Genomic DNA, 13,011 nt, shown 5'->3' with positions numbered 1-13,011 from the left:
GAGAATCCCAGGAAAGGCTGGCAAACATGAACATGCTGTTTGCAGTTTACAGCTATCAGATTTATTAATAATGAAGTTAGAACCTTTCAGTTACCTGCTGCTGCCGTTTGAGACCACGTGCAACAGCCTTACAATGTAGGCTGCATTAATTTTGTACAACGTGGTCCATTTGAAGGATAGCTACCCCAAGTGAGATTGATCAGGTTTCTTGGCTCTTCTGTTGACTTTCAATTACACTGGGATCAGTTTGGTGGGCTTTACTGAGATTTGGCCATACGTGCGTCTCCATACATCAGAAACACCAGAGTAAAGTTGCCTGGAGGACATGTTTGTGGTTTGCAATTTGCCCAAAGCTAAAAGCCTTTTGAGTAAAGCAGGAGCATCAAGCAAGGCGACAGGTGTGTGCCTTTTTGTCCAGTTCAACTGGTTAATGTCTGGCTGCATCTTCTTATGTTATTTCCTCATTTATGTAGACCAAGTGTTCAGAGTTACTTTGCAGTTGGTTGCATACCTGTGTACCAAAGAGTGCTTTCACACTGGTAGTATAGTCTGAATTTGAGCTACACTGACATTAGCTTATCCATCCGTCCATCCATCCATTTTCTATACCGTGTATCCCTTTCAGGGTTGCGAGGGGTGCTGGAGCCTATCCCAGCCATCAACGGGCGAGAGGCGGGGTACACCCTGGACCGGTTGCCAGTCGATCGCAGGGCACAAACACACAATCATTCACACTTACTCTCACACCTAGGGGCAATTTTACAGTCACCAATTAACCTAATGAGCATGTTTTTGGTCTGTGGGAGGAAGCCGGAGTGCCCGGAGAAAACCTGCACATGCACGGGAAGAACACGCAAACTTCACACAGAAAGGCCCGACCCGGGAATCGAACCGGCAACCATGTTGCTTTGAGGCAACATTAGCTTATTTCAGAGATATTGGTATCAGTTTATACACCAGCAGATAATTAACAACAAATTGCTTCATCAAATTCAGAACAAGCATATATGCACAAAAATCAATGAAGTTGGTGAGGGAAAATATTAAAGATATTGTTGAGTATATGTCAAAAAGGACTGAAAAGTGATCACATTCTGTATTACTTATGCTTTACTCAGTGTCCCAAGTTTCTTGGAATTGGGATTCTATCTTTAAAATCTAAAACAAACAAACAAAAAAACAAATCTAACAGATCTGTATCAACACTGTTTATGTTGTGTTTATTTAGAAAAGAAGTATTGGCTGACATGTCATTATGGACTTTTTAAACTCCCAGTTATCAACGTCAGACTCAGAAATCCACTGTCAGTCAAGCTGACTAGACTGAACGTGGGAAAAAATCTGAAAACTTTGAAACCTTGAAAACTTGTACCTGAATGCACCTGAACCAGATAATCTGAGATGGTTTCTAGTTGAACTCTGATGTTTTCTGTGTGCAGTTGCAGAGCAACAGGAAAAAAATTCATGCAGTCAGTCAGTCAGTCAGTCAGTCAGTCAGTCAGTCAGTCAGTCAGTCAGTCAGTCAGTCAGTCAGTCAGTCAGTCAGTCAGTCAGTCAGTCATTGTAACCCCACTGGTAATGTTTCTGGATTGTAAGACAGAAAATGGAAATAATAATATATCTTACAGCTGTGTGAGCAGGGAAGAGTACTCAAGGTCGACTTGTTTTCCGGGGTGGTAAAGGTGGTTGTTCTCCTGTTGTGGCCAGTGGTCATTTGACTTCACCCACTCAAACATTGCTGTCCATCCTTAATTCATATGTCAAGACAGGAAAACTGGCAAACCACCACACATTGCTCGGTGGGTTTAGAGGGTGGGTGGGCAATCAAATTCTGGCTCAAGCACACACAACAAGTGTGAAAATGCACTGAGACAGCTGTTTCTGTAGCTGCTTCACAGTAAAAGCTCTCCAGTAAGTTGTCAGAGGAAAGCTTTGAGTGTGACGCAGCAACAGGAAGAGTTTGGTTTGCATTAGAGTAACTGAGACGTGACTCAATAAAACAGGAAATCACAAATTGGTTTTTCGGGATTGAGATGAGCCGTGCAAAAATGACTTCTTCACACCTTTACTAGCTCTTTGCTTTGTGTGATGGAGTGAAGAATTCACTGCTACTTCTGCTGAGAGTTGTCTGTTGGTCCAAACTCTTTGTGAAGATGCCCTCTGGTCATCTCTTTGGTGGTGAGCTTAACATTACTCAACCTAAACCAAAGTATCTAATTGCCTAAAGAAAACAAAGCTAAACAGAATTTTTCTTAACTGAACGTTATGAGTATTGTTTTTGAAGCGTATCCGAATCACAGGGTGGATGCATGTTTCACTTTCATTAACATTGTGAGATAAATTCCATACATCTAAGAATGCAGTCGGTGAAGTTCAAGAGTGACAAAAGAGACCCAACTGTAGAAATGTGATAACTCCACGTCACAGTCCGCATTCACAGGTACCAGTAATCCTGTGGGGTAGTCAACACATACATTTGCCCAAACTTTTGTACAGAAAGCAGCAGTAGTAACAGTGTGGCTAGAGAGAAATAAATATACAGATATCATGCAATTAATTATACTCTGACTCAAATCCAAATCTGAAATTCTAGTAGTTTTGGAAATATATCGTGGTGCTGCTCTTGCAGATTTGCATATCAAAGAAGAGTTGAACTGTTGGCCTTGGCTGAGGTCTGCCCTCTCTGAGTGCCCTTCTAGTCATAAACGTGGTTAGTAGTATCTTTACGATACATGGCCTTCAGTATTACAGTATTAGAGTTTCTGTGTACCTCCTCTCTGCGGTGACACAATGCAATGCAACCGCTATGCAATGCACAACAACAGAAAGCAATGTAATGCAACACAACACAGACAAGCCTGTTTCTTATTCTTTCTCTTTCAACATATTTCTGAACTCCACCATGACTTCTTCCCAAACTCGATAGTTAGTCTGCCCAAGCTGGAACCTAAGTTTAACAAACCAGCCGAAAGTGACAACATGACACAGTAAATGCGTTGCATCTCAATCGACTTTGATTTGAGGGTTCCACAGCGTGGCATCCCTGGAGATGTTGAGGAAAAATGTACACATACACACCTTTTGAATCTTCTACCCTTTCAACTAAATGCAGTGCTGCTGTGTCAACGTGGCCCATCACACACCCTCACACTTTTTGCCTGCTCTCGCAACATCTATGAAATTGAGAGAGAGAGACAGAGAGAGGGAGAAGAAAGGAGGCAGGGCTGTGCTCAAAGCTTCTCTGCGCCCTGAGGCAACACACTAGCTAGCTCCTCTCTCCTAAAACAGCAGAAACACCACTCCTATCTCCTATGCATTAATTAATCATCTAACTGAGCGCTAAGCCTCTCTCTGTAATCTCTCTGACTGATTTGGGAGTTGGATTTCTATTTGACCATGTTATTTACTTTGGCTGTTAACTGTCAAGAAATGTGGGAACACAACAGAAACAACAGATTTTCCAACTGTGATAACACTGAATACAAAATCCAAGGTCTGATAAACAGCAACACACTTCGATGTTTACACCCAAAACATTTCGATTAGGATTCTTAACCACAGCAGAGTTGAGCTGGTAGCGGTGTCGTTCTCAAGGACGCCCGGACGTTGATCGGTACCTCAGCTGTTGCAGCATGAATCATCTGTGTATTCACATTCACAACAAAGGACGCTTTCCTGACTGTTGGGCTGCATATTTTACATCTTTTGAATCCTTTGCTCGAAGCTAATCCAGGGAATGAAAAAGTCTCCAATCTTTAGTCTCAGTTTAAGTTTTTCCGTCTTGAAACTGTTGAGTGTGTCCCATGTCACGGTCCTGTGTCACACAGCATCTATCAGCGCATGCTAATAGTATGTGTGTGCACTGATCTTTGCTGCCCTTGTTATCAAGCCTGTTCGTTGGTATTTAGAGGCCTGAAATGGGGACACATGCATTTAAAAATAGACCCGACAATTGCACTTCACGGTGATTTAAACTGAACAACCAGATTGTGTTTGATGGGCTTTTATAGGCAGACATTAATGTGAAATGTAAAAATCTAATATTTTGTGACAGAACACATAAGATATACAGTATCTGCATATGTGTTTGGTCTTTGGTCCTCTGGAAATTTATTGCCCACCCCTGATGTTTTCATGCTGAGGCAATGTAAAAATGTGCCACAGACATAGTGGACTGATGTGGACCAGCAGGTGTGTTATACACTTTGGTGTGATGCTGGGGTGTGTGTTTACAGCTTGTTGCTCTGGCCCAGAGCAACCAAAAAATGAATGCTGGTTCAAATTAGTCTGTGCAAAGAAGAGCATACACACCCTGTCCATTTCCTCTGTTGGTCCTTTCATCCCTGCATTTCTGGACACACACACACACTCAAAACGCCTGCAATCCCTGCATCTAATGCTGCAGCACCTGGCCCATAAATAACACTTAAACTGATATCATGATGTTTCCACTGGAGATAGAATAGCATCAGTCAGCCTCCTATACGGGCAAACATTTAGCTGGCCTCCCTACAGCTTAGCAGGGTAAGAGTTGGTCTTGGCAGCACCCGACATGTGACGACGCTTCCATTACGGCACAGACAGCGCTCTATTTGCCTCACCTTCTGTGTGTGTAATGGAAGCAGCAGTGATGGCCGAGTGTGCTGTGAGTGTGTGTTTGTGCACGTTTCCTGTATGAGTGTGAGAATCAAAGATCTCCTGTGTGGTTTGAATCATTTTCAACTTCTCTGCAAAAAAGCCAGGGTCATCCTTTGATGGATGACCTTACGTAGACCTATATGAGGCCGCAATTTATTCCTATGTGAGGTGGAAACCTCTCCATTCACACTGTGTGTGTGCGTGCGTGTTGTATTTATGTGTGTGTATTCACGCCTGTTACAGACTGAGAGCCTGTTCTGTAGGGGCCACAGAAAAAACAGTTCCTCTCTGATTCAATTACCACAACAAGCTGAGCTGGAGGGGCAACAAGAGGCTAGGGGACAGCACGGTCTGCTTCACACAAGCTTCCTGACACAGGGTTGAACAAAGAGGCCTATCAATTCTGAAATGTGCACTTACAAGCTTGATTTCACCTTTCCGTCTTTTTTCTCTTAATGTCTCAAAGCTTTTCCCACATGCCTTCCAGCAACCGGCACCCCTGAAGTGATACCTAATCCCTCATGTGTCAGAACTGATCTGTCCCAAATTCACTTTGGCAGGAAATTGCCTCACAGTTCTTTTTGAGTCACTTACACGACATTGCTGATGGTAGCACACTAATGGTGCAGGCTGAGAGTTAATGGCTGAGCTTCTTTTTTTTTTTTACTCCTTATTTAGCAGTGCATATGTTAACCCTATGTTTGCAGAACTGCATCATTGTGATTTGTTGTGTTTGACTACATTCAGACCTAGAAATCTCAAAGTGCTTCTCTGACTTTAATTATACCTTCATATGAATATCAGTCCAATTATATTTTTGAAATGTCTCCCCTGCCTTATAGTTGTGAGCAGTGACAGTCAGTCTGTTTCTCTGTCTGACTCTTGCTCTCACTCCAACTCATCATGTCTGATGTGACAGTGCTGGCAAATTGTGATGTGCAGGAATAATGATATTTGAGTGCTGGCTTCTGGTGTGTAATTGAAATGCTTTCACACTGCACCCCCGTCACCACCCCTTTAGTGCCAGCTGTGCCACTGATAGAAGAGCAGTGGTTCCCTCAGACATCTCTCCTGCTGCTGGCAGGTGGCAAGCAAATACATTTTCTTTTATTTGTTTCTGATTTACTCCAAAAAACCTGCTACAACACCAATTTGACTCTGTCTGTCAGCCTGCCATGCATGTGTCACAACATACATTCTATCTGCTTGTTTTACTTTACTTTTGTTTTTGCATTGTGGTTGAACAGTGTTGCAGGTTATGTATAGTGTGGTATTAAGAAACTGTGTTTGTGGATGGTGGAAATGCATGTTTCACCTCGTACGTCACTCAATTCCACATACTTGTTTATACCTAACAACACACCCGACACACAGGTTTGCTAAGCTGGTTTGCCAGTTACTGTTGCTACACCTGTCAAACTTTCCGCTCTCATACAACGCATATATATTACAGTGTACAGTGAGAGCAATGGCAGATTTGAGGCTCAAATTCCTGATTTCAGACATTTCAGACATCACAGTTGATTTTGCCAGCTGAAAAGACAGCTGTTGCAAGCAGACTTCGGGGTGTGTAGGGGTGTGGGTGTGGGTGGGGGAGGGGCTGGACATAGGGGAGGAAGGGATTGAAGGGGTGAGGCCGGAGTTCAGGGCAGGCTGGAGGGGAGGTGACGACACGGTGGGGTGAGGAGGAGAGGGGGGAGGGTCGAGGGGGTGAAGGGAGGAGGAAGAGGGACCCGCTGTTACACAAGTTGAGCAACCTGCAGCTTCCTCCACCTCACTGTCACCATCACTCTTTTTCTCACCGATGCAGCCATTGAAAAGTTCATTATTCTCCTCTGTCTTTCCCTCAGTTTTGTTCTTTGTCTTGTCCTCCCTCTGTTGTTTTTCTTTCCTTTTCCTCTCCTCCGTCTCCCCTTTTCCTTCTCTACCTTGTCACCCTCTATCTGTCCAGCCTTAAAACAGTTCACGTGAGACCAGAAGCTGTGTTTCTTCTTTGCCGCTGCCTCCTTTTGGTGTCTCGCAGAGGTTTTCGAGGTTCTCCGCCTGCTCCATGATCGTCTCCCATTTCTTTGTGTTGTCGGCCAGCTGCTCTGCAAACTTCTGCTGGAGAACTTGCCATCTGTGGCCTGAGCATGTTAGAGAGATAGTCTTTCTCATTTTGAGAACCATGATTTCGGTGTCCCTTTGTTGGAGCTGCTGCTCCAGATGGATCACCGTCATCTGCAGTGTCTCCTGGTTCTCTGTCATCTCGCTCATCTCCTGGCACGAGGTCTGTTCCATCTTGGACCTCCTCCTTGAGAACTTTGGTGCTGTCTGTGGCCTCTTTGAGCATGTCAGAGAGATGGTCTTTCTCCTTTTTGAGATCCACGATTTCGGTGTCCCTTTGCTGGAGCTGCTGCTCCAGATGGTTCACCGTCATCTGCAGTGTCTGCTGGTTCTCTGCCATCTCGCTCATCTCCTTGCGCTGCGCTGTCAAGGTCTCAACGCTGTTTGTCTCTTGAGAGCTGGCTTTCAGAAGCTCATCCCGTGTGCAAATTTCTCCTTCCAAGTTGGAGACACAGTAGCTTAGTCTCAGTTGATCCCTTTGATACCACGTTTGGTTCAACTGGATCTTCAGTTGGTTGATCTGGTGCTGACTGTGTTGAAAGACATTTTGCAGATGGAAGAATTCTGTTTGATGGTTTGGTGGTCCTGACGAGCAGGACCAACCAATGGACCCCTTTTCCCTCTGGGGTTGCCTCTCTGCACCATTGAACTGTCTAGTAGACAGCAGTTGTCTAGTAGACCGTAGTTTTCTGTAGTAGACACTAGTCGTCTGTAGTAGATAATCTTGTAGCACAATGTGTCCGTCGGTAGCAGACTGTAATAATCTCTACTGTGGAACGCGTTTCTCACTCGTGTGTGAATGCAAGTCAATACTACTCCATTGGGGTTCGCAGCTGAATTTATTGGTGTGACATCAAAGCCACTTCCATGCTAGTCCTGCAAAGCTGAAGCAGAGCAGTCAACTGTCACTCTCACCGCAGTGCTCCATGTTGTCATTACACCACATTACTCACTGTGCCTCTGTATTCCAGAGAAATTCTGTTAGATATCGGCTCAGTTTTGACCTATAATAGGCCTAAAACATTAGTATTCATCTTTTATTCATCTGAGAGTGCAAAGAGACTAATTGTCAAATAAATGCAGTTGAGTATAAAGCAATATGGCTACATGATATCATGCTTAATGACTGGGGCTAAGGCAACACAAAGCATCCTCTCTAGATTATTCAAGCAGATGTGGGTTAGGGTTAGGGTTAGGGTTAGGGTTAGGGTAGATGTGGAAATAATGAAAAATGTGAACTAAGCTCTGATTTAATAGCATCCATGAGCAACTTTCATATAGTGAAGGTATATGGGGGGTTACAAGGTAACTTGTAACCCCACAAAATCATGCACTAAGCTAATGATATGCTAATATGTTGGAAGTAACGCTGACTTAGATAACTTGTAGTTACAGTGGTAAGACAGTTAGCCAGATTGCTCATGCTTGCATCTTAGGTTAGAGTAGATAAACACACTGTTTAATCTACTGCTTTCATTTTTTATCTTTTTGATTTTGAAAAGCTAAGAAAAGGACACCTTCAAACTCCTTCGATCCTGAGCATAGGGCTGACTACAGGCCCATGCACGCTGCGTTAATATGCAGAGAAATCCAAAGCTTGTTGTGCCTGGTTGCAATTACTAAGATATGATTGGTGATTGCAGTCCACAGGAGGGTTTACCAAACAGTCAGTTATAAAAATGCCATCAACACATTTAATGGTTAATTAATAAGCTTGCTCAAAAATTATTTACGACGATGCTAAAATACAGCATTCAGAAAGGACGCAGGAGGAGTGCTGAGGGGCTGCAGCACCCCCTTAAAATCAGTCTATAATAAGTCCTAAAAAGTGATGCATCTTGTGGCAAATCAGAGATTTAAACACACTGAGGTGTGAAAGGGAGTGCCGTATGTCATTTCAAGTGTCCCGCTGACTCAAAGTAACCAAAGACATCACGTTACTGTCAGACAGACAGTGATTTTACAGAAGAAGAGATGCAAAACAAAAACTGGTCATTTGATTATGAAGCCTGATTTCATTCATTAGCTACACTTCAGACTTCAGTGGCTGTTCATAGTGACAGACAGAGTGACAGCTGTCTCATATGAATGAGTCCTCCACGGATTGAATGTGCATCAGTAGATCCACACATATGCTGGTCTCCTCTATTGAAAGTCCGTTTCCTCCACGTCCATACACTGCCTCTTCCTCACCCCCTCTTCTTCTCCTTGCAGTTCTCATGTTCTTGCCTCTGTGCTTGCTGTAGCTGCTTTGATTTACAGTTTCTTGCTGCTTGTTATAGTGTAAATCGTCCTGAAATTAGTTCAATTTGTTAATAACTGTTATTTATAAAGAATCCAAGCCATTCCAATTAATGCAAGCACCTTGAATGTCACGCATTATTTAGTATGACGTCATCATATAGACTGACTTTCTCTCAGCAACCATAACTCTGACTGACTTCCAGCATCCCTGATTCAGATACAGCATTGTCCAGAGTGACATGATCAGCGGGGCGTGACAGATTTCCAACATATTTCTTCTCTACATAATTCGCTCAACAGCAAAGCGCTGACCTTTTCACTGTAACAGGGTCCACCAGGTCCTGCGAAATGTTTATTCCGACAGTTTGACGTGAAGACATCTAGAATAGACGTATTTGATTTAAAAAGGCCTGTGTCATTCCTCCGTCCGCAGGTCACAGGACAACCCATGCATCATGAATGGATCGCAATTAAAAGTTTAAATCTTATATATTTGACATTTTTTAATGAGGTTTTGAGAAGTTGTGCATGTGGCAAAACTAATACTGTGTTGACATTCTGGATGAAGGGAATCAGTGACCACAAATGTGCAGCCTTTGGTTGGTGTGTTGGTGAATGAATTCTGCTTGCTGAATTAATTGTGTGTGTGTGTGTGTGTGTGTGTGTGTGTGTGTGTGTGTGTGTGTGTGTGTGTCCTGGCAGGGTGCGGCTCGAGGCGTTCTCAGACAACAGCGGGAAGCTGCAGGTCTCTCTGCAGGAGATCATAGAATGGCTGACAGCCAAGGATGAGGAGCTGTCGGAGCAGCTGCCCATAGGAGGCGACGTGGGGGCCGTCCAGCACCAGAGGGAGTTCCACCAGGTAATGTGGACCATAATACCTCTCTAGTGCAAATATTGATAGGATGGAGTCTTTACTCTGTCCAAGGGGAAATCAATTTCCACAGTATGTCTACTCTCTCAAGACACATACATCCATACAAAAACATGCACTCACATAAATTGAGTCTATGGCTGAGTCTATAGATACAAACAGGCATAAAAACAGGCTTATTCACAGGGATCTTGTGTTCGGTCCTGTGTGCGGCAGAAGGGACAAGATTGTTGCTACAGCACAGATCGCCCATTCCCACTCTGAAGTCTTATATCTGTGTTCATGTGGGAGCAGTTTGAAAAATGGATTGAGGGTGGGCCCAGGGTCACGTACAATCATCTGTGCAATGCATGTGATGTCTCTGTCATTGAGATGTGAGAGGCTGGCCGTCGAGAGACCAATGGTTTTGGAGGCAGCGTTTGTATTGTGTGATATTAGACTGTGAATTTTTTGTTGCTGGAGACAGTTAACATAGCAAAGAACCATGTGGAGCAGTGGGGTATAATGTGCCGTATGCTTTTTCAGAAGGTGAGGAAGAGAATAGAGTGTTTGGAGTTTGCAGATAACAGTCAGTGCTGGCAGCTTGTGTAGATTCACAGATATTGATCAATGCTGAGCTTACTGTCCAGCCAGAGTCAATACTGAGTAGCTGAAACTTTCTCCAAATTCAGCTGTCATTGATACCATTGATGGAGGTGGGGGCATGTGCACTGCAGTTTGTGGTGAGAGTGCCAAGAACCAGTACAAATAGTGCGAATGCATCTTTTCTGGATATGAGAGGTCGAGTGCTGACATGATTTTAAAGACACTAATCTAATCCTGTGTTCCTGCGTGAGTTTTGCTTCATTATGTCAAATATATGTTTCATGTTAAAATCCTGCCTTTATCACTTTCTGTACAACATGAACGCAGCTCTGACGGCTCATCTTGAACTCGGGTCTATGCATAAGTTCATCCAATCAACAACCGCTTTGAGTGATACAATCAAGTCTGAGGGATTTGATTTCAATCCCTCTCTTCACTGTATCGTTTCATTTGGAAATGACATGAAATCACGTGATGAAAGATGAAGCTGCTCCAACTCCACATTTCATCATTGCTAAGGAAATTAGGAATGAGTTTACTCTAAGTTGACTCGACTGAACTAGAGCTGCAGCTAATTTACTATAATTTGTTCATCAAATTTTTGGCAATTCTGCTTGAAATTTGACTCAAAACAATAAATTGATGATCAAAGTAGTTCTGACGATCAACTAACTGACTAATTGCTGCAGGTCTGGATTGAACAATAAGCCAGTAATTTTTCTTTGACAAAATTTTCAACTGAGCTCAAAGGTTTTGAGTTTTCAGCATTGGGCCATCCTGTGATTTATTTAAGCAGGCATGTTGACTCGTCCTTATTCACAGCTGTGGCCCGGGGGGATTAGTTGTAGCAGGACAAAGGGCGACACTTCAGAGCACACAGGCACACAGTCTGCACAGTGCAGCCATGATTTAAAAAGAAATCAGTGACTCTTTGGTGAATATACACACTTTGATTAACACTGAGCCACATGAGGATTAGCTGTTTCACCTGTTTTCATCTCTTCGTCAGTTAACAGTGAAATTGCCCACTGGTAAATTGATAGGATTGATAGCCATTTTATTTTCAGTATTAAAGTTTAAGGCTTTAGGGAACATCAGCTGGAGTTGCTGACAGCGGCCTGAGCCACCTCCTCCTCCTCCTCCTCTCTCCACAGCTCAGTGATTTGAACTGGCCGGTAAATCCCTTCAAGGGCTTGTGAGCCTAGAAGGGCACATAAGCTCACAAGCTCAGAGACTGAGACCTCATTGATCATGGCACAAATCAGCGCTTGTTTATCTTCCCAATAAATGTTTTCATCCTCATTTTGAGGACCGGGAACAACCCCCTCTTAAACCTGGGGATTATAATTTGACTTAGATTGCTGGTTGTCAACTGATTGTGCAGGACCCTCGAGTGCAACCCAGACCAAATCACATTTTCGGATGAGTCAGGCTTCTTCTTCTTCTTTAATCCCCATATTCTTCATGTGTTTCGTTTATCTTGTCTTCCTAGACACCTTCTCTGGTCTCGGTTGCTGTGTATAGACTGTGCTTGATTGATTTCAGTTTGATTGTGCTTTCGTAGCAGGACAACCCACATGTGGACCGCCGAAGCTTCCCATCCAGTCCGTAGAATATTAACGAATTCAGAAATTGGGCACATCTAACGTTGCTCACTGGTGGAAGAGGCCCATTCCATCCTGAGCGTTATCATTGATTAGCTGGCCAACCCCTGACAAGGACCAAAAAGACCAGAATTTAAAGTTCACCCGCTGAGGATGGAATTATTCTCCAACCCCGTCCTCTCTACTCCATGGACCCGCCATCAAACCGCTCAGCTCCCAAGCTGGCCATTCCCTGGAGCCGACAGCAGCACAAGAGCTTTTCACTAAGATTTGGAGTCGTTCATTCGTGGCTGAACTGTGGGTTTTATACTGAGCACTGACTGCCTCCTTGGCGCAGGTATCTTGTTACCATTATGGATTTTCCTTGTTTTTTTATGCATCTGTTCACTCTTATATAGGCTCATAAAAATCACATTAATGATTCATTTAGTAAGAAAGTGAAAATATTTAACAATAACAGGCTAATTAGGCTTAATTAAGTTATGTTTTTTATTTCAAAGTCCGGTCCCCACAGTGTCTGCTTGGAAAAATTCTGGCCTTTGGACAAATGAAGCTTTAACAGCTTGCTCAGGATATATTTCATGTCACCCGGCCAAGAGCAGCTGCTGCAGTTGGGAGCAGAGAAAAACATGCACGGACATGTTTTTCACTCTTCCCAGAATACGATAAAATAATATGAAACTTCATCGATACCCAGGAGGGAAATTAAGAAAGATATTAGTTTCATTTAGCCAGTGTTGCCCATGTCAGTGTAGTGGCACAGCGAGCCTATTTATTAGTAATAACAGACGACACACCTGAAAACACCTGGATCCTTAAGCCCTATACCGTGTCTCATATCTCATTATCTCCTCCATTCCCTTACCCTTTCTTCACCACTCATTAAAGACACTGTGGAATGAGGTGCTTTTGTCTCATGGGGATGCTCCTGTTCTCTTTAAAGATGCTGCTCACCCACACGAG

General features: G+C 43.5%; 1 protein-coding gene across 3 annotated transcripts in view; it reads left to right on the top strand.

The window, feature by feature from the left end:
- drp2 (dystrophin related protein 2) overlaps positions 1 to 13,011 on the top strand; it is a 156,951-nt gene that overhangs the window by 91,851 nt on the left and 52,089 nt on the right. For all 3 annotated transcript variants that reach the window (XM_070961965.1, XM_070961966.1, XM_070961967.1), the window contains one exon: positions 9,691 to 9,847. In XM_070961965.1, the coding sequence (XP_070818066.1) occupies positions 9,691 to 9,847 (157 nt within the window). The remainder of the gene's footprint in view (positions 1 to 9,690; positions 9,848 to 13,011) is intronic.

Source organism: Chaetodon trifascialis, chromosome 5, assembly GCF_039877785.1.
Source record: "Chaetodon trifascialis isolate fChaTrf1 chromosome 5, fChaTrf1.hap1, whole genome shotgun sequence".
NCBI classification, from domain to species: Eukaryota; Metazoa; Chordata; class Actinopteri; order Chaetodontiformes; family Chaetodontidae; genus Chaetodon; species Chaetodon trifascialis.
Note: the sequence above shows the minus strand (reverse complement) of the source record. Positions and strands in the feature narration are given on the sequence as shown.